The 21,839-nt window shown below is 45.9% G+C and overlaps 1 protein-coding gene and 1 long non-coding RNA gene across 3 annotated transcripts; one reads left to right on the top strand and one right to left on the bottom strand.

Moving 5' to 3' along the window:
• Window positions 1–3,246: 3,246 nt before the first annotated feature.
• LOC127332497 (vacuolar protein sorting-associated protein 52 A) lies at window positions 3,247–12,090 on the bottom strand. Its single transcript, XM_051358800.2, has 19 exons — window positions 11,831–12,090; window positions 11,679–11,736; window positions 11,298–11,393; window positions 10,940–11,041; window positions 10,356–10,439; window positions 9,971–10,051; window positions 9,278–9,421; window positions 8,552–8,640; window positions 7,910–7,991; window positions 6,889–7,074; window positions 6,203–6,318; window positions 6,060–6,118; window positions 5,510–5,610; window positions 5,067–5,117; window positions 4,731–4,910; window positions 4,472–4,606; window positions 4,279–4,353; window positions 3,866–3,923; window positions 3,247–3,782 (listed from the first exon to the last, which is right to left on the bottom strand). The coding sequence occupies exons 1-19, from the start codon at window positions 11,929–11,931 to the stop codon at window positions 3,481–3,483; spliced, it is 2,100 nt and encodes a 699-aa protein (XP_051214760.1). The 5' UTR covers window positions 11,932–12,090; the 3' UTR covers window positions 3,247–3,480.
• A 7,401-nt stretch (window positions 12,091–19,491) lies between these two features.
• On the top strand, window positions 19,492–21,839 carry LOC127332498 (uncharacterized). Of its 2 annotated transcripts, none has more exons than XR_007870507.2 (5): window positions 19,492–20,264; window positions 20,759–20,945; window positions 21,148–21,239; window positions 21,352–21,421; window positions 21,689–21,839. It is a non-coding gene; the product is annotated as an uncharacterized lncRNA (long non-coding RNA). The 2 variants fall into 2 exon arrangements; XR_007870506.2 differs by having other exon boundaries at window positions 21,054–21,239.

Below are 21,839 nucleotides of genomic sequence, written 5' to 3'. Positions count from 1 at the left end.
TAGGTACGTTGGAGACGTATCAAGCACCCGTAGACATCACCGGCCCCTCTCGTGCCACGTGAGGGACGACAGTGCCGCCACGAGGTCCGATGTCGCCGAGCCATCTTACCGCCGGAAATGCACGATAATCCGGTGTTGGCGCTGACCTTGTACAATTAAATCTCATTCGGAATGTGGGAGTTTGACCCACGTCGCGGAGCGAGATACCTCGCCGAGAAGGAGGCTGCTCCGGAGCTAGAGATACATTTTGTGAATTAAGATAATCTCCAGCCGCGTCCCCCAAAACGGTCCCTAAAGGGATTTGGACGCGCTGGACAAAAAATCGTTCCCAGCCACGCGCCCTAAAGATCCTTTTTTGTTTTAAAGAAGATTTTGCACTACTAGTGCATAGAACCAAAGAGGAATTGCATCCTTTTATAAACAGTTTTATTGTTACATTGTAATCCTCATAGTTAAACTCTCTGCTCCCCTATGGCAAAGTCCATAGGTCTGTATCATGTATATATGACTCTGCCAGGGTCATCATTATTTTGATTAATATATAAAGCAGTAGGAGTCTTTCCTACTGTTAGAGGTTCAAAAAAAGATCCTTTTTGTCCTATCTTAAAGAGGTACTAGTAAAGAACCCATTTCGACTCGAAGGGTTTTAAATGAATCCAACCTTCACAGCGGATTATGAAAACAACTTCAAATTCACACAAAAAGCTACTCTACTTCTATCCTCTGAGCATATATAGTTCCAATAAACCTTGATCGATGGTAAGTTCAGAATCCGCATATAAGAGCATCTCCACTCGTCTCCCCGACGAGGCCCCGAGCGCCGTTTTTCCCATCCGGACGGCGAATTTCACCCCAGTCGCGACCCCGGTTCCTTGTTTTCGTCCGGATTTGGCCCTTCATCCATCCAGCGAGGCCACGCCATCCCCCGTCCCCCGAGACGCACTCGGGAACTCCGGACGAAAGAATTTGGCCGAAACGTCGTGTAGACCCTCGTAGTCGGCGATAGGAAAGCCAAATCCTGTCGATTTCCCTCCAATTTGCTTGCATATCCCCATTCCCTCCCGCCGAATTTGTGGATAGGCATCTCCATTCTCCTCCTCGTCTTATCGTCCACCACCATGCCGCCGAAGGCGAGGAAGCCGGGTGTGTCCAACGCACAGTGGGCGGCGGACGAGCTCCGGCGCCAGATCGAAACAAGCGCCAGGGCGGAGAGGGAGAAAAAACTCTCCGCGAAGAGGGCGGCGACGTTCGCCAAGGACGAACAAGCGAGGAAGATCTCCATGGCCATGAGCATGGGCCATGCTCGCGGCGGCGCCGCCGCCATGTTCCCCGGCCAATGGCCGATGCAAGGTACAAACAGTTCCCCGTCGACTTTCTCCCCTTCGAGCTTCTCGTCGCCGTCACCGGCCATGTTCCAAGAGGCCACCTACGGCCAAACGTCCAGGTTCACGCCGTCGCCGCCCGAGCTCGCCGTCGGCAACCTGAACGAGAACCAGTACGAGGGCACCTCGCCGGCCCTGCGACGAGGACCACTCCCGTTCGGTGCGATGGCGGCGCCGAACGACGAGGTGATCCACGAGATGATCAACTCCGGCTCCATGGCCGCCGCTGCGAGCCCGGGTTCTTCACACAAGAGGAGGCGAGGGCGACGGCAGCTGTCGCGGCGCGCAACGAATGGGTGGAGGATGTGACCGACGGAAGCCAAGCCGTCGGAGAAGAAGAAGAAGAAGAACAACCAACTCAAGCCGAGGTCGCCGACGCCTACCTGTCGACGGGAAAGAAGAAGAGGAAGAAGGACTCGCCGCCTGCCGAACCGCGTATCAAATGGACGGGGAAGGAAGAGGAGTGCCTCGTTGAAACTTGGATGACCGTGTCCATGAAAGGCATAACCGGGGCCAATCAGTCGTATGACACGTATTGGCTTCGAGTGAAGCAGGCGTTCGACGAACGCAAGCTCGTCGATCCCTACTTCAACAAGACGATAATGAATCGAGGAGACAAGGCCATGGGCACCCATTGGGGGATCATACAGACAGCGTGTAGCAAATGACACGGCATACATGAGGAGATCGATACTCGCCCAGAGAGCGGCGCCGACTTCGAACAAAAGGTTAGCTTTCCCCACCGTGTCTGCCTGTGTAGTGATCGCCGTGAGCTGACTCGTCTCGCCGTCCTCTTTTTCCCCAGATGCGCCGTGCTTTCGACATGTACGAGGACGACACCGGCTTGAAGTTCAAGTTCCTGAACGTCTTCTCCCGCATCGAGAAGTGCGAGAAGTGGGCGGAAACCCGCAAGAACCTCGCCAAGAGCAAGACCGAACAGTACAACCCCGACGCTCCGGCGCCTGACTCGTCGGATGGCCGCTCGGAACTTGGCCAGAAGAAGCTCAAAGACCTCAAAAAGATGGGCCATCCCGCCGAGAGGCTGCAGACGTCGTTCGACAAGTGCTGGGCCGACGCGAGGACGCACGCCGCCGGGAGGGACGACAAGTTCGACGGCAGGTGGAGGGAGATGCTCGCCAACCAAGGCGCCCGGATCGCCCTGCTGAAGACGACGTCGGCGGCGAAGAAGAGAAACACAGACTTGGCGTTTCTGATGGGCGGCAACACGGACCTGATGGACGAGGAGACGAGGATTTGGTATGAGGGTCATCGCACCGACATCCTCCGACCCACTCCGGCCAGTTCTTCGTCGTCTCTGGCTCCTACCTCGTCTTCCTCACCGTCTACGACGTCGACTGCCGCCGCTTCGACGTGAGCCGCCACTTCGACCACGGCGTGTGAGGAAACTGGGCCATCGGACACCGCCGTGCCAGGCGGGACTGCCGACGCCCCTGTTTCAATGTAATTTCCTCCGATCGCCGATTTGTGGCTGATCCTTTTGCCGATCAAATGGCCGTAGGCCGTATTTGTAGCGGAACGACAATTTGTTTGAATTTCGACTATGTCCGCCGAACTCCGGGTGGACGACTGGAAACATGGTTCTCCCCACGACTTTATTTCGTCCAATCCGGCGGTTGTTTCATCCGAATTTCGCCGTGGATATGCCCTAAACAGCCGACAGCTCAACCCATGATTCTAACCAAATATACAAAAGAGCTCAACCCATGATTCTAACCAAATATACAAAAGAGGATGACGCATGGAACTATTCAATACCTTTTTGCTGAAGAAAATATTTTTGTTATTGGTAATTGATTCAATGAACTTCTCAAGATATCCTGGTGTAAGTTTAACAGTATACCGGTAACAGCAGAAAAACACGCGATACTGTCCTTACAAAGGGGCCAAACCCGACAGGACTGTTTAATACATGATACAGATGCGTATTCTAAAACAAAAACAAAGAAAAAACTGACGGAACTGTATGAAACTATGTTCTTCTTTCAGTAGCAGCATAAGTCGGGTTTTCCATTTTCATTACAGAATAGGGATACAACACACCCCTCATCTTAGTGTACACATGGCCGGGAAGAAGTGACTAAAAGGTCCTAGAGTATTTCTTGATTTCGTACAGGATTGAGGATATGGAAACCAAGTCCTTGTTCAGGGAAGAGCCACCGTTGACCCTCTTCACGCACTCGGTAAGCCTGGTGTAGTATAGAAGCAGCTGCGTGAGGGCCGCTTTCAAGATCTCCATCCCACACAGGAAATTGCTGAAAGACGTGATGACATCTTTGTGCATCAGCTCGATCGCAGCCTTCCATCGGCTGGCAAAATCCTTCACCAATGGCTCCACATCGCCAATATTGGCCTTGTCTGAACTTGAGGCAGCGTCTTCCGCTAATAAAATTCAGGCAGAGAAGAGATCTCATTGTAAAGAAAGAAAGAGAAAACGCACAGTGTTGTAACATATTTCTACTTACATGTACGTGTTTTGACAAACTTGATCAAATCACTGAAATGCTCCAGAAGCAATTCCTCCTGCAGAAATATTTATACATCAAATCAGCCTACTCCAAGAGAACTTACAAATTACCAGTCCAGGAGAAGTGATTACAAATTTTAGACATGACATTGACATGTTCAGCAGTTGGATAAATCACAAACTGCAGTTCTCAGTTCTCACTTTGCTTAGTTTGTTAGTAAGATCGAAACCGTTCAGCAATATGAATACCAGTCTGTTGCAACTTGCAAGTAGTGAATGTCAACCTTTGCTTATTGTAGATGCCTATTTCAACTCTAGACCAGGAATTTCACTAATAAAATCTAGAAATGTAGTGAGCAGTATTTTGCTGGCCATAAAGAAATTTTGCTCCATCATTAAGACAGTGCATACCACATAAATTGCAATGTTGCTCTTGAGAACCTCCTCAAAGTGAAGTTGTGCTTTCCCACCATCGGTGCCAGCTTCCTGTACTAGGAATATCAGAATAAATTTGGACAAAGTAATGCATGTAGTGTTTTTGTACACTAAAAACATTTGCACCAGAAATAGCTGGCAATTGCGATACCAACTCAGAAGTACCAACCTTCAATATGGCAATCGTTAAATCATAGTTGTTTATCAGGAACACTGTTTGCAACTTTGGTTTAGGGAACATCTTGGCCAACTTAACAAGCAAGTCTTCAATAGCCATCCGTAATCGCTCAAGATTAAGATCAAGCTGCAAACGTAGAAACAACTTTTTAAAATTTCTACAGGCTACAATAACAGTCATTGCATGGCACAGTTGAGAAGAATTTTGGAAAAGGTGAACAATTGGATTGACCTGGATGTGATCAACTGACCTGACCATCCCCATATTCAACATTGAGATGAACAAGAGATGCTGTAAATTCAGCATATCTCCTAGTGACATAGTGGGGATGTACATCATCCTCCCAAAGAGTCCTAATATTAGCATTGCGCAAGCTGCTCAGATGCAAGTCAAAGACCATCTTGAAGCGTGGCCAAAGTGACATATTAACCTGTCAATTGTGCAAAACATTAAAGATGATTCAAACTAATTTTGGAATGTGGAATAGAAGACAGACTCTTGTGCAATTAGGATAGGCTGTCCCAAAGTTAACCCTCGCATAAAGTTGATTTAAGTTCAAGGAACAAACAAGGGAGTCAGAACAAACCTTGTCTAGGTAAGAGTCCAAACATGGAATTCGCCGCCTAAACATGATAAGCTGCATAAAATATTAACTCCATTTAGATTTCTGTTTCGTATCAATACCAATCCTGCTAGCACGCTTTGCAATATATTCAATTTAAACAGGGTTAAACTACTTGAAAGAATCTTGTAAATAAATGTGGCTAATTTTGACAAGATTCTGGAGAAAAACAGCCAGAGTGATCTAGCAAAATGAATAAATTGACAGTTATCTGTTGATACCTAGAATACGGAACTGTTAAAATTGGAATAATGCCTGGTTTACATATTACAGGGATGACCCATCCCTCTACACTACCTGAAAGGCTGCGACAGCTTCCAGAACAAAGTTTTATGTTTTATTCTACAACAGAAATAGAACTTTTAACTAGTTACTAGTTATTCCTTCATAAGATAAAGAAAAAATACCTGGTGCTGATGCATTATTCGGATCATAAGCATTATTCCTATCGCATCATAGCAGTTCAGAAGTACGGCATTGAAATATTCATCGACAACTTGAATTGGTCCTGGATAAAACAATCGAGACTTTCAAATCATAAGCATCCGCCATAATTATGACAAAAGGTGGTAAGCTTAACTTCACCTACACAGTGGCACTATAGTATGATGATGATAAGAAAAGAAACTGCATAACTTATGTTTTTAGAACCACACATGAATTCCGCAACTACAATAGGTGCCTTTTCCCTTTTGCCCCCATTTGTTTAGTGTATTTCTGTAACTTCGTTACCTATGTCCTAAGTCAATAATTTTGACTAAGTTTAGAGAAAATTATCAACATCAACAATACCAAAATAATACACTATAGATGTTGACACTTTTACTATCAACATGGTCACACTAACAAAAATTTGACTTAGGACAAAAGTTATACACCTTACATTTTGAGAAGGGAGAAAGATACAGCATGACATGACAAAGAAAACAGGAAATGCAAATGCAGGATGGAACGAACCAGCAAATATATCTTGGAATAGGGATTCATCACCAAAGAAATCATCAGAGAAAAGGTACCTGCAGTCGGTTGATATATCATCAGGCTGCCACTTACTACCGTATATTAAGTATATTGAGAAACAGAAGAAACAGCAATCTTACTCAGAAGTAGCTGTATCAATCAAAAGTTTCTGTAAGCTTCTGAAAAGAACTTCATATGGATACTTCTGTGACTTGGCTTCAGCTATATGAGGTATCAATGCAGGCTGATCAATATCCTGATATACCAAAACGCACAGGGAAAACAGGAATTAACCATTGTAGTTGTTACTTCATAGAGTAAATTAAGCATTCAGCAGCCATATTTAATTATTTTATTGGCAGATCACTTTCCACATAATACTGGAAAATACGGTGTACCCCGTAGTCATAAACAGTTCTTTTATGGTCATAGTCAATGGCTACTCATAGAGAATAGATTAAGTTTAATTAACCGACGCTTCAATTCTATTAATCTGCGAGACAGAACAGACGTGGCAAGAAAATTTCATTGATACTAGATTTCTCTGTGTATACTGTAGAGAAAAGTATATCGGATTTGTTCAGAGGCAACTATTCTTTTGGTCATGAAACAATAAATGGGCTACGCTCATGCTACATGCCAGACTATATGCGGCTTGTTTTGGTCATAACCCAAATATAGCTTGTTCGCGTTATGGTCTTATAGAAGTTACTATAAATGTCAAGAAGCATGTAACTCACACAACCCAATTTAGCTCACATTTAGCTGATTGATGAATTGCATTACAGTATTCAAATGAAGTGTCACTTTGTCATTAGTAAATTACCTTTAATACATTTATTCTTTCACCCAAAGCAAACACTGAAGAACGGGCTTTCAGAGGTTCTTTTCCAATGGAGAAAAGGTAGCCTGTACTTCTAGTTTCAACTCCAAGTAAATCAGTCGAGGTTGCTATATCCAACTGTAATTTCTCTAAAGCTTGTATATAAGCACGGAAATGTGCGCTCAGCACCTGGAAATTGGAAGTTATAGTAGAAATGTTATCAGAATAAATAATAATTTAATGTAAGATATCGAAGAAATAAGTGAAGGTCTTTACATCTATAGTATGCTTGTATTGTCCAAATAAGATATGAGCCATGCAGAAATTAAAAAAATGTGGTATATGGTCCGTTTAAAGGTTGAGGTAATGTAATTACACATCACAAATTAGAGAAGGGGCCAGAATAAAGCAAGGACTGGCAGCAGTTAATTGCAGCACAGATGTGCCTTTGGATCCTCACATCCGGAAGCCCTCTATGATCGATGCAAGTAGGTTCACTCCAAATATCCTAAGCCCACCATGTGCACAGGCTTAATAACTTACATTGATTACCCTCATTATTGACATGCTACAAGAAATTAACCTCTTCCACACATTAAAGAAAGATTAGAGAGTGGAACTGGGGAAATATTACATTAACTATATAATCGGTTCCCTCAATGTAAAGTTATTTTATAGGGAGACTGCCAAGTGCCAAGTACAGTTGAAAAAGAGGTAGTACAATGGGCAACATAATTGGCCAGGGTATTAAGTTGATGTATGGTAATTATTCTTTTATCTCGAATATATAAAGGTATGATAAAATAAACAAATACAAATCCAATACAGTTTTACCATATGATAATGGAAAGTTGGAAACAAATACTATTAGTATTTACAGAAAGAAGTCTTCAGTTATTGGGAAAGAATCAGTAAAATTTTAATGAGGCAATAGCTGCAAATAGTCATTGACTACCCAAAAACGTAGAAGAGAATGAGTATGAATGGAAAGGACCTATCAGATTGCATTTAGTGTAACACTCACCTTGTTCATGGTATCAATGTAAGCCGCACGGACTTCTGCATATATCTCCTTAGCATGTTCCTTGAGGAAAACTATTGTGTATCTACATTGGAGAGGACAAGGACAAACGAACAAACTTGAGAAATTATACACTTGGAAAGAATGAGCAGGAGGCAAGGTACAATAACTGATCTTCTCTTATCTGTGTATTACTATAGCTTAAACTCGTGGACCTTTATAGTAGTCTTTCACCATCAACAGGAATACCACTCAGACTAGATAAACTAGCCTACTAGGACATGGGAGTCTCATACTTGGCTAACTAGGACTCGAGGCTTAAATAATCCTAGATATCCAGGTTTTTGACCAAAGGGGGTCTCAATTTCAAAAAGAAGAGAACACCAAACTCACAAATTTCAATAATATTACATGGCGATAGTTGATGAAAATATAGCAACTTCCATGTTTGGTAAACTTAACCCCTCGGTAACGCTCTATGCCAAAACCCATGAATCATGTATGGCCTTTGGCGAGGATTCTAAATTACATAAATCTGCCATAAAGTAATTTATCATCTAACACATTAAAATGTGAACCACTGAAGCAATAATACAAACTAGGTTAAAGGTGGAAAAAAAATTCAAGGTAAGAGAGTTGGCATACTTGTATTTAAGGACACTCTGCTGCAGAATCTGAATATTTGTTTTTGGTTTTCTCAAGGCATAGAACTTTTGGATGATAAACTCAAAAATCTGCAAGAAAAATGTGAACGCATAAGCAATAGAACTCAGTTGTAGCTTTACAATGTTGAATTAGCTAGATACGAGTAAAATAAGCAAGAGACATATCATATGCATTTCTTGGCTGCGAGTACACTTATTCATAGCTTCCACTAAAACCGACATACTATGTTAGTGCAAGCTAACAAATATCAGGTCGATTCCTTCTGGAAATATCAGCCAGTGTAGCTAGTATACTGATAGTGACAGACAACACCACTCCGTAGATGCAGCAAATTTTATGCTATCAAGCCATAAAGCTCATCAAGTACAACATTAACATGAACAAAAGACTGATCAACGACATATAAACCCTTTTTCATATAATATATTTCATTTCTACCAGATAAATCTTGACACCTCAATCTAAGTAATTGTAGAACAGCACCTAACAGTCTCAACATAATTATGCAAGCCAGAGGCATGGCCCATTATCCCGACACCACCACATTGAGCATATTAGGAAGTATAGAAGACATAATGTTTTATACCAAATAATCACACATGAAGATCAAGAACATGTACACACAAGTAAGATGATCTGCTAACATTATTATGAGCATATGAGTTCGCAGCATTAGAAGAAAAAACTACCAAATTGGTTTCAAACCTTCGATACTGCTTTCTGCCGAAGTCTCTCAACCTCAGGCTGAACATCTTTTAGAGCCTTTGATGATTTAACCATGGAGTCAGCTTCAATGAATTTGATTTTTTTGCTTAAAATCTCAACTGTTTTCAAGTATTCATCATTAACCTGTGGAATTGTTGGATAAAGCATTATGAGTGAACCATCAAAGAATACTTTTTTGGGGGGAAACATTCAGCAAATACTGAACTGAACACAGCTTTCAATTGCAAGAGAAGTGATGTTATAGCGCTCACAGAGTAACGTAGTGAATCCTTTGGAGATGCAATATAACCAATCAAACAAAATAAAAATCATGCATGGAAAAAGATAGAAGACACAGATAGAACAACAATATAGGCAGCAAACAAAAACATGTCATCCAAATGGATATCACTCAAGACAGGGTATAACGGTATTTTAAATAGATAACTAACAACAAGCTGAAAGGGAAGAAATTGCATAGCAAACATAGAACCACAAATAGCATAAAGCTATGTGCTTGGTTGCTAACAAATAGTACAGAAAATTCAGAATAGAGTTATCACATGTTGCTGGTTGTACACAAATAAGTACTAAGCTCATAAGAAAGTGACCATGTGACAGTGAAGTAAATGGAGATGGTATAGAGATAATAATAATGTAAAGCTGGTATGATTATAGAATGTAAGTAGTGACCTCTCCATCAACAATTATATCAATCATCCTTGGAGGGACTATTATATCCTCAACAAATTTTGACAGTTTAGACTCTGCAGCCTGCAATTTTTTCAAAGGGTGGATCAGTATAGATATTCAGTGCGAAAAAATAGTGAATAACATGCATTAAAGCTATGAATACCGTGAATCAGTTCCAACACAAACTAGTTAACTGATGTTGGAAGGTAAGTTATGGAATACTAGCAATGTTATGTGGCAGAGATAAATAAAACAGTACTTCCCAGATCCAACTTAGATAAGATAAAATGCATCACTATAACCTGTCTAGTTAACAGGATGGTGTGGGCATAAAAATTAATCAAACATATAGATAACAGAGATACAACAGAGAAATGAATCAAACCTTACGGTTTTTCAACTTTAATCCCATGTCCATAGATTTCTCCTGAAGTACCTTTATCTCCGAACTTATAGAACCAATTTCTGTCTAGCACAGAAATCAAAAGAATTGCAATATGACTTAGTACAATGAAATGAACTGGTTAACTACCATTAAAAGGTACAAAATTTCATGGCAACGAAGATCTAGTCAAATGATTGAGCACCTAAAGAGTCAGAAGAAATTGTGGCACTCCAATGTAACCATGGGAGTTGTACCATGGATCACATAAACAAAATGAGAAACACTTGGACGAAGCATAGATTGCGGTAAACAAAACGTTCAACTTCCAAGCACACTTGGTTCATTATGCTTTGGAAAAAAGACGAATTAGAAATGCAGAGATGCGCTCTTGTATTTTCTGGTACTTGACACTTGACAGTGAGCAGTATTTTTTTCTTTTAGTAAAAGTTCAAAAACAATAAATATGATTTCTTGTAATAAGTAGCACCAAAAGTTGATGACAAGTAAAGGCATCCAGATACTCTATCAGGCATCCGGTACATTAAGGAAGTAGTGCGTCACAAAAGATGCAAACATGCATTCACCTGGAATCCAGTTAGAACGGTTTCCATTTGGGACAAAATATTATCACAGTCACAAATCTGATCATGCAGCAATACTAGGTTCTCACTTTCTGTAATGTAATCCTGCAAAGGAAGAAGGAAGACGGCATTAAGCAAAGCATCATAGCTTCAGGTAATTTATATTTAGGCAGCATTTAAAAGAGGTACACACATCATAACTTCCCAGTTTTGCAAATAATTTACTGATGATGAGAATGGAGGGAACGAATAAACTAACCAGCCACACACAAGAAGATATTAATTAACTCTTATTAGCGTGTTTGTATACAAAGCAACTCTGAGCCGGACAGCCTTATCATGGAGTAGCACAAGCACTTACCTGTATAGAATCCAGCTCAACTTGGCGTATGCTGTTCTCGACACCTTTTGTGTAATCACGCATTTTGATGCCATTAGCCAGGATGTTTGCTACTTCCTGCGTGCATCCAGAAATTAACGCATCGGTTAGTTATCTCCCAAGGAAAATCATCAAAGGCTCTAAAATGCTTGCTCTATGGTTAAATCATCAAAGGCTCTAAAATGCTTGCTCCATTTTATAATAACTCGTTAATTAGTAGCTAACAAGTACAAGCACATGGTTGCTCTAAAATGTGGCAGCGAGCTACGAAATTCCAGAAAATAAGACATTGGAAAGAACCAGAGTGTTACGGCCTCGGTAAGCTACTAACTAACGAGTTATTATAAAAGCAAGAAGCATCACCTCGTCGTTCTTGCAGTCCTGGAGCTCCTGCTCTAGCCCATCCAGGGACTCATTATCACTGCCAAACCAACCAACGGGTAAGTTTCTGCGCAGCAGAACGTAAAGTAGGTGAAGGGATCTGACTAAGTGGGAGATCGAGCTCGTGAGCGGACCTGGCCGCGTCGTCGTCGAGCGGGAGGTCGCCGACGAAGACCCCGAGGTCAAACCTCTGCTTCTGCCCATCGTGCGCTACAGCGGCTGGGACAGCCTCCATCCCCGGCGTCGGGGAAGGCTGAAGAGGGGGGTCTGGGATCGCCGGAGCGGGCTCCGATCCAGATCTGCCACCAGTGACGGTGGGTGTTGGGATCGGATCGGACGGGGCGTCGCTCGGAACGGGGTGTCCCCGGGAAATGGAGGTCGGGGGAAAGTGGGGGTTGGAAGGGGAGCTGAGTTGGGCTGGGCTTATAGTTTGGCGGACCGGGCCGTCCTGGAGCTATTCCTGTGATTGGTAAAGCCCGGGATCGCATAAATCTATACCTATATATCTTTATCTTTACCTACTAATAAAGAAGTAAGGTTTCTCCCTAATTTTTTCATCCGTTTTTTAGTTAACCTTAATTATCTGTCAAAATTACGTGCCACCGCAGTGAATAATGATTCGAACCTATCGTCCAGGTAATTGATGCAATCTGGGCAGCTGGCGATGGGCTTTTCTGCTACACATTTTTTTCGATAAAGGATGCTTTCATTACTTTTGTAAGCAATTACATCCAGCCTCTGCATAACCAGGATGCACACAGCCGTTTATGTTGTCTCAGGTTCGAAAAAGATAAAAACAAAACTAGGCGAGATACACATCAAGATGAAACATATAACGCCTAGGAAGTAGGTGGGGCATCTATCCGTAGACTATGCTGCCACCCATGTTGGGAAAAAGTATCCCTCGCCGTAGCCTCCAACCGTGTACAGACCTCCGTAAACAGGTCTCGGTTCTCCACTCTCTGAAGAGGTAACCACGAACGGAGAATACCTGTACATCTGTAGATGACCTGCAACAAAGAGCAATTCATATCATTAAAAATCTTGTCATTTCTACATAGCCAAAGCGCCCAGATAACTGCTAGCGCCCCCACCCTAAGAAGCAGCTTAAACCTTGAATCAACACCATAGAGCCAATTACCAAAGACATTGGCAACACTAGTCGGAGGATACAGGGTAGACGCTACTTGGATGACTGACCATATAAATCTCGCGAACTGGCACTGGAAGAACAAGTGCTTGATTGTTTCGTCCTGTTGACAGAAAACACATCGAGTACTCCCATGCCAATTACGCTTAACAAGATTGTCTTTGGTGAGGATTACCCCTCGACGAAGATACCACCCAAAAATTTTGATTTTTAATGGTATCTTCATCTTCCAAATCTTTTTATTATTATCAACTGGTAGATCAGAAAGAAGGATCGCGTTGTAGAAAGATTTCACAGAGAAAGCACTGTTGGCATGAAGGTTCCATCTAAATTCGTCCGGTTCGTCTGATAATTGAATATCCTCGAGCCGTTGAATTAAGGTATTCCATGCCGCAAGTTTTTGTCCAAGTAAAACCCGTCTGAACGTCACATTCGGGGGTGAGGTAGCCATTACAGTAGCAATGGTATCACCTTGACGACGAGCAATCCTATAAAGAGCTGGATACTGTTCACTTAGGGGTGCGTTGTCAAGCCAAGCATCTACCCAGAAACGTATTTGTGCTCCATTTCTGATTGAGAAAGTGCCATGGCGAAAAAAATCATTTTTAGTCGCCATTAGCCCGGCCCAGAAGTGAGAATCCCCTGGTTTCCAAACCATTTGGGATAATGTCTTCGAACCGATATACTTTCGCCGAAGGATAGTCTGCCAAGTCCCATCCTCAGTGAGGAGCTTAAACAGCCATTTTCCCAATAGGGCCGAATTCTTGACTTCCAAATCATGAACTCCAAGCCCACCTTGGTCTTTGGGACTACAAACTATACTCCACTTAACCAGTCGATATTTCTTTTTCTCACTGTCCCCTTGCCAAAAGAATCTGGATCGATAATAATCGAGTTTATGCAGAATTCCTTTCGGTAGGATGAAAAATGATAACATATACAGTACCATGTTTGTGAGTACCGAATTAATGAGTACCAATCTTCCACCTAGGGACAGCAACTTGCCTTTCCAGCTACTAAGGCGTTTTTGTAGTCTTTCTTCCACTAATTTCCATTCCGCGATTGTAAGTCTCCGATAATGAATCGGAATACCCAAATAACGAATCGGAAATTGGCCTTGCCCGCAACCAAACAACTACGTGTACGTAGTCACATCATTTTGGGCATCACCGAAGCAGAACAATTCACTCTTATGGAAATTGATTTTCAATCCTGACAATTGCTCAAAGGCCGCCAAGATTAATTTCAAGTTTTGAGCTTTTTCAAGATCATGATCCATAAATAGAATTGTATCATCGGCGTATTGAAGTATAGATAAGCCACCATCAACTAGATGTGGAATCACTCCTTCAATCTGACCATCAGCCTTAGCCCGCTCTATGAGTATAGCCAGAATATCCGCTACAATGTTGAACAACATCGGTGATAACGGATCCCCTTGGCGTAACCCTTTTCGTGTTTGGAAATAGTGACCGGTGTCATCATTGACCCGGATTGCGACACTACCTCCATACACAAAATCATTTATCAGAGCGCGCCACTCTGGAGAAAAACCTTTCATCCTGAGTGTTTGCTGTAGAAACGACCACTTAACTTTATCATACGCCTTTTCAAAATCTAGTTTCAAAATAACCCCATTTAATTTCTTAGAATGCATCTCATGTACCGTCTCATGCAAGACCGCCACTCCATCAAGGATATTTCTTCCTTGCATAAAGGCCGTCTGTGATGGCTGGACAACATGATCCGCAACCGTATTAAGTCTAATGGTGGCCACTTTCGTGAAAATCTTGAAACTTACATTTAATAGGCAGATAGGTCTATATTGTTGAATCCTTTCTGCCTCATTAACTTTCGGTAACAAGATTACTTCACCAAAATTTAGACGAAATAATTCTAGTTGTCCAGAGTGTAGGTCACAGAACAAATCTAGAAGGTCCGATTTTATCGTGTCCCAGAAAGTTTGATAAAACTCAGCTGGGAAACCATCAGGACCCGGTGCTTTGTTGCATTCCATCTGGAAAACTGCCTTCTGAACCTCTTCCTCAGTATAAGGTGCGGTTAGTAGACCATTTTCCTCAACGGAAACTTGGGGTATATCGGCCGTTAAATCCTCATTAAGAGAGAAAGTACTTTCCTCCGGAGGACCAAACAAGCCTTTATAATAATTAGTAATGTACGATTTGAGCTGCTCATGGCCTTCAATCACCCCTTCATCTTGAGTAAGAGAATGAATACGTTTTCTCCGATGTCTCCCATTGGCTAAAGCATGGAAATATCTCGTATTTGAATCTCCCTCTAAAATGAACTGAGCTTTGGATCTCTGGTACCATTTGAGTTCCTCCTCACGAAGAAGACTCGCCATCTGCGCATTTGATTGATTTTTGAGTTCAATCTCCTGCGTCGACAGCGGTCTAACCTCCGCGAAAGCCTCAAGCTCATCAATGACCTTTGATAAGCGAGCCTTCTCTTTTTTAAGAATACCAGCCGTATGGGCAGCCCAACCACAGAGATGTTTGCGCAGTGATCGCATCTTATTGTTCCATCTCAGAATTGGAGAGCTGCCACCGACCGGTCTCTCCCAAACCTTCTTAACCATATCATGAAATCCATCCCGATGTAGCCAACCAAGTTCAAATTTGAACGGCCGCTTACACACAGGACGGGGTTCCCCAGTGGTTAGGAGGATGGGGGCATGGTCAGACAGATTTACAATACGTTCTAGTGCACGGACAGACACCATAGGGTATTTATTTTCCCATTCGGTGTCCATCAACACGCGATCTAGTTTCTCGTAAGTGGGTTCAGGCAAGCTGTTGGCCCAAGTAAACTGTCGACCAGACATGAACACCTCCCTTAAATCAAGACTGTCAATGACAGCATTGAATAGAAAAGGCCAATGTCCATCAAAGTGGCCTTTACTTTTCTCGTGAGGAAATCTCAACAAATTAAAATCTCCTCCGATTAAAATCGGGTAGGGATTATCTTTTGTAAGATTTACCAATTCACGTAAAAAGTCAGCCTTAAAAGCATCCTGAGCGGCACCATACACAGCGACCAGACTCCATTTGAACCCGTCTGCTTTATTCTGAATGTCGAGCTTAATGTGATACTCTCCATCAGAACTAGCTAGGACAGTCATGGTATCAATACGGACGCCAAGTAAAATGCCACCGGATCTACCACGGGGTGGGCGAGAAAACCACTGAAAGTTAATTCCGCCTGACAATCGGTCGAGAAAACTTTGTGTGAAATTTCGCCTACCCGTCTCCGATATAGCAATGAAATCTAAATCATAATCTCTACAACCATCGGCAATGTGAGAATGCTTAGCCAAGTCGCCAAGACCTCTGCTATTCCGAAACATGCCATTCATCGAGAAACTATTTTGGATTTAGATTTTTTGCCATATCTACGAGATTTTTTTCCAGCCGATGATCTAGAACCACGTTCAGAGGCAGAGAGGTCATAAACTGAACTAAGCTCTGAGTGGTCTAAATCAACTTCTGTCACACTCCCAACTAAAGCCGAGAGAAGATGACCATCTAGGATGCCATCATCTTCATCATCGTCAACAGTGGAAGTAGCCAGCTCAGTGGATCCATTTGGAGCAACCGTTAAACGGTCAAGCTCCGTCTGTCTCAACACATGAGCTGAAGCTAAAATCTCATCCGAACCTCTACCCAAAGATATACCTACACTACTCAAATTCGAAGAAATTCTCGAATCAGAAAAAGAAGTGAAGGACTTGGATGATAATCTGGTACCTGCCGTGTCGAGGTTCTTTTCCGCCTTGCGTCGCATAGCCCTCTGCATCACGTCTTCATCCGTAGCCTCCACGCCATCCTCCGTCGTAGCAAACCTCCCACTCCTCCTCACCGGCGGCTGCGCAACTGGTGGAGGAATAGTGGGGGGAGGATGCAAGACGGGGGCAACTGGCGGAGGCGGAGACAAGCGTGGCGAAGAAGACCGTCGTGACGCTGGTGAAGAAGATTTCGATGCAGGGGTAGATGGCGATGAAGCCCCGCACCGAACCCGACCGCGACGCCGAAACCCCCATGGGCGAGGAGGGCGCCGGGGATCTGCTGCGGCGCCTCGAAGGGGATCGGCTGGGGCTCCTCCCCAACCAGTCCTGCACCTCCTCCTGAGGCGCACGGGGCGAGGACGGCGCCACCCCTGGCCCTCCACCCGGCGACGGAGCAGTCTGGCCAGAGGCCGGCTGCTGCCCAGGCGCGCACAGGGCTGCGTGCAGTCCCTCACTGCTCGTGGCCGGCAGCTGTGGCGCCATCGAGACCGGGGACGGTGGCTGCTGCCCCACCGTGCCAACCTGCTGCTGCGCCGCTATGCCCCCGGGCAGGAGCTGAAACCCCGCCGGACCAAGGGTCTGCTGCTGCGTCGCCGTATCAGCGACAGGGAGCAGCGGCAGCGCCGAGCCCAAGGCCGGCTGCTGCTGCTCCGCCACCACCGCGGCATGGCGCTGCATCCCCAAGTCCGACGAGCCAACCACCGAAGAAGAAACCCTCTGAAGCCCCCTCTCCGTCTGAGGCGAGGTAGAAGACGGAGTGGGAGCAACAAGAGGACCACCGAAAGGAGTAGAAGGCGAAGACACCGGGCGAGTCCTCCCCTGCATAAAAGTCCGAACACGCGACGGAGGCGGAGTTGCCACCAAGTGTGGCGACACCGACAAAGCTCTAGCCACAATCGCCTTGCCCCCGTCTCGTCGTCGGCGAGTGGTTAAACGGGGTCATGGCGACTCGAGTAACCGGTGCAGAAGGCCGGGCAGTAGGCAAAGCTGCATGGCCGTCAACGTCCATATGTGAGGCCCCTGGTGCCCCCTCTGCCGCGGCATCATCAAAACCATCATCGTCACCATGAGCCGCGTCGTCGTCATCCTCACCCTTCCAAAAGAAAGGACGAAACCTAGGATCCGGCTTGTACTCAGAAGACTCACGGCGAAATCTGAATCTGTATCCATTAAGCTGTAAGCGAGCCAGCACCTCTAAGCATGGTGGTCCGTGTTTAGCCTTATCTTTCTCCAGAACAGAAGTATCTCTCATGGCCACCTGAATACGAACTAACCCTTGACTCCTCAAGGTGTACAAATCCACATCAACAGTAGTACCAATAAAAGTACCAACAGCCCATAGACCGAGGAAGTGACGTAGAGCATTCGGAACGCCCTCGACATGCACCCAAACAGGCTCCATCACAAACTCGGCATAACATCCCGCCGAGTCCAAGAAGAAACCATGGCACTGTGCATTAATCTTCGGCACGCTCATCTCGCATACCATCAATCCTCGACAAGTCCTCGCCGGTGGGAATCCCAATCGGAAAAGCGCTATCACCATGAGGCTGCGCCTCCCACTTCCAAGTGGGGTTCCCCGGACACATGCGCGCCATGAGATTACGAATATCCGCCGCAACAGTCCCCTCCCCGACACCCGAACCAAAGCCGTAGGTGCTCCATTGGATAACATCTCGTGGCTTATAAACTGAGTCGGGAACACGGAGATCTAGTGTGGCGTCATTACCGCAACCCACAAAAAACTCATAGGTCTCGGGGTCTTCAAAGACACGGGACAACGAATAGCTCGGGTGAGCCCCGCAGTCACAAACCAAGCAAGTAATGAGGAACCTTACAATCCTTAGAAGCATGTGTGTTGACCGCGCACTTCCAATGACGACCCGCCTTCTTCGGCTTCACCACGGGTACGGTCGCCGCAGTGCGGCAACCCACGGTGTGGAACAACCGGCATCGGCCGGCGGTGCAGAACCGCCTCCACCATCGGCGTAGAAATACCCGCCGGGTGCGGGTCCCGCATGTGACCTGCGCAAGATAGCCGGCGGCGCAACATTACCACTTCCCACCGTCCCCACCGCTGCGACGGGTTTCTTCTTCCTCCTCTTCTTCGTCGCCTGTGCCGCGCCGGGCGGATTAACTCTTGTGGTACATGTGACACCACCGGCTGCTGCGTTGGATTAGTAGCGGGGAAAAATTGACCTTGAAATCGAGCATACTGCTGCTGCGGCGTGCTGGTACTGCTGCGAGGATACGGCGGCTGTTGAGGAGGCGCGAACGGAGCGGTCGGCATGCGCGGGCTGCGGCGGGCGATACCCACTTGGGGCCGGGGCGTGGCGCAGGGCCGGTGGCATAAGGGCCCCTGCGGCCATCCTTGGAACCCGGGGGCCTTGGTACCCTCCGGCTACGGCGCGCAGAACCGCCGCTCGCGGACGAGCCGGCGCCGAAGGAGCAGGCGCCGTCCCCGGAGGAACAGAGCGGGGCGGCCCGGCCATGGGACCTGTGGCGCCCGACGCCACCACTTCGGCGAAAGAGCGAGGAAGCAGAGCGCACCCAACGGGGACGGACGACGGCGAGCGAATCAGGCGATGCTCAGGTGGAAGGGGCGGCGGCGAAGATGGGTACGAGGCGGAGGCGACGTGGTTGCGGCGTGAAAGCGGTCGTGTGATCGCATGATCGCACACCGACACGCCCACCCGTCTAACCCCACGCTGCAGGCCCACCAGCGCGCGGCCCAGCTTGGCCCAACACGGCCGCGGCCCAAGGCGCGAAGACCCCGCCGTCTCCGTTTGAAACGAAGGCGGAGAAACCGCCTCGCTCGCCGGCCGGTGATCGTCGCCGGGCGACAGCTTCGCTCCCTTGGCCGCTGCATCGAGGAAATCGCCGAAAACTGCCGGCGGCGTGAACCTCTTGGGTGGCAGCGGCCCCTTCCAACCTTTAAGTCGCACCGGCTGCCGCGGAAGCCGCCTCCCCGGCGGCGAGCTAGAGAGAGCCCGACGAAACTTCGCAGCAGCACGCGGGGGAGACGACGAGCGTGCCCGCGGCACAGCCTTCGCCTCCGTCGAAGCATTCCTCCCCCAGGACCTGGTTGCCGCCGCCGGGTAGCCGATCTTCGCCCAAAAGTCCTCCAAGAGCGCTTCACGATCTAGATCCTTGTCGATCGGCAGCACCTCCGGATCATCTTCAAGACCAGCCCACGCCACCTCCTCCGCCACCGAACATCCATCCTCCACATCCAGCTCGACGAGCGGATCGAAACGGCCTTGTGACGGAGTAGGGAACACCGTCGGAGGGAAAGGAGAACCAGGCCGCCGTCGAACGAGGCGTGCCGGAGTCCGCCAGGGCTCCTCCGTCCTGCCCGACGGCTTAGCCGCCGCCGCGGAAGCCGCACAGGCCATCGCCGCCTAGCCTTGAAGGGGGCGCATGCGTGGCTCGCCGGCCTGCGAAGACAGTACCGATGGGATGGCCACGATGGAGTGCCTCGCCCGCATCTTGCCGGCCGGGAAGCTTTGGATCGGCGGCCTCACCCGCATCTTGCCGGCCGGGGAAGGTTGTGGTTGGCGGCGGAGCTCCGTACCGGCAACGGTGCCATTGTCTGCGGCTCCTCTCTCCCACGGTGAGCATAATAGCTGCAATTCAGGTCATGCTAGATGAAGATAGATCTGATCGATCCCATTACCGGAGGAAGACAGCGACAAGGAGATGAGCAGATGAAAACCTCTGTTTTTGAAGGAGCTCAGCAAGAACGGATGTCCTATTCAATACTTTTACCAGCTGTACTTTTGGATGCTAAAATCGTACTTTTGCATAACAAAGACTAAAGTTTACGCAGAAAATTTTCGTACACACTGCTGGTGGTTGCAGTGTACGTAATCCTGAATCACTATCCATGTTTGCGAAAGAATATTGTTGCAGTCCGAACTTATTCTGTGTAGGCATTGTAATCTTTAATATAGTGTTATGTGCTTATAGCCCCGAATATTTTGAAAAACTAACTCTTTGAATCTTCTTCTTCTTCTTGAGTTGACGGGCTTTATTAGGGAGAACTCCATGTTCCTTTGTTTTGTTTGCATTGCATTCATGCCAATTACAGATACACTTGCCCTGCAGGATCTCACAAAAAGATTTTGCCCTGCCGCGCCTGCATATTCGCTGCCACCGGCGGCTGCTGATTTACCAGACAGACCAGAAAAACAACAATCTCCAGCTGCAACAGATGCCACCGGTTGATCATTTAATAAGTCATGGCGCCACGCATCAGCGAGTATTTTCGTCCTAGAGTTGATTTAATAGAAAGGTATGATCACATTAAACATGTGCAGCTCTCCTGATCATGTTACTCTCCAACTGCTGAATCTTATTTCCATGTGATGACCACATATCGTTCCATTATGTATATTTTCAGTAGTACAGATTTTATCCAACGATGGTTTCACATAGCCGGTCGCAGGATTTTGTAAGAGCTAATTGCTAATTTGCTCCTGAGTACACCTCTTCAGAGCAACTTATTGGAAAGCTAGCTAGCCTGGTAGGAGTTGGCTCTACGAGGCTCTTTTCCATCTAACCCCTGTGCTGATTTGATATGGTAAAGGTAATGTTTTACATATGCCCAATCTTAAAACGCAGTCCACCCAGCACTTTCCGACGAGCATCATTTACTTTGTGAAGCTAGGTCGATTAATTCTGACAAGACACACATGTAGGTACAACCCAAGGTGCAACACAGGGAAACAAATACACAATAATGATGGTCATGGATTTCCTGTGTAAGAGGTGAGACCACGCATTATTTTAGGAACGATGGAATTCAACCATAGAAGCATTGGTCGTCCATACTGGGGACCTCCTTGAATTTTGTTTGTTGTACAAACAGTATTCTTTTGTCCAACAATGCTGGAGACATGGACGTGTTGTTTATGTTCACTAATTCCCTCTCCCTACATTTATGTATTTCACAAAATTTCATTGCAAAATTTCTGTCAAAACTTCTATACTCCCTGTACTGGAATTTTTGTGACACTGTATTTTAATTTTTTGCAGAGCACCATGGTACACGTGTATATAAAGGAAAATCAAGTTAGTATGTTCAGATTCATTATGCAAGAAGGATCAGTCAATAAGTTTCAATGTTACTGGAATGAAGTATGTATTTCTTTAATTATACTTTTTGAGAAATTATTATTTATATTTG

This window comes from Lolium perenne, chromosome 4 (genome assembly GCF_019359855.2).
Source record: "Lolium perenne isolate Kyuss_39 chromosome 4, Kyuss_2.0, whole genome shotgun sequence".
In the NCBI taxonomy this organism is placed as follows: Eukaryota; Viridiplantae; Streptophyta; class Magnoliopsida; order Poales; family Poaceae; genus Lolium; species Lolium perenne.
The sequence above is the reverse complement of the archived record's forward strand: the minus strand, read 5'-3'. Positions and strand labels throughout refer to the sequence as shown.

Coding starts and splice junctions, on each gene's coding strand:
- LOC127332497 (XM_051358800.2), bottom strand. CDS start 11,931: ATGGAGGCTGTCCCAGCCGCTGTAGCGCACGATGGGCAGAAGCAGAGG. Junction 7,992..8,551: donor CAGAGTGTCCTTAAATACAA/GTATGCCAACTC, acceptor TCTCCAATGTAG/ATACACAATAGTTTTCCTCA. Junction 7,075..7,909: donor ACATTGATACCATGAACAAG/GTGAGTGTTACA, acceptor TCCAATTTCCAG/GTGCTGAGCGCACATTTCCG.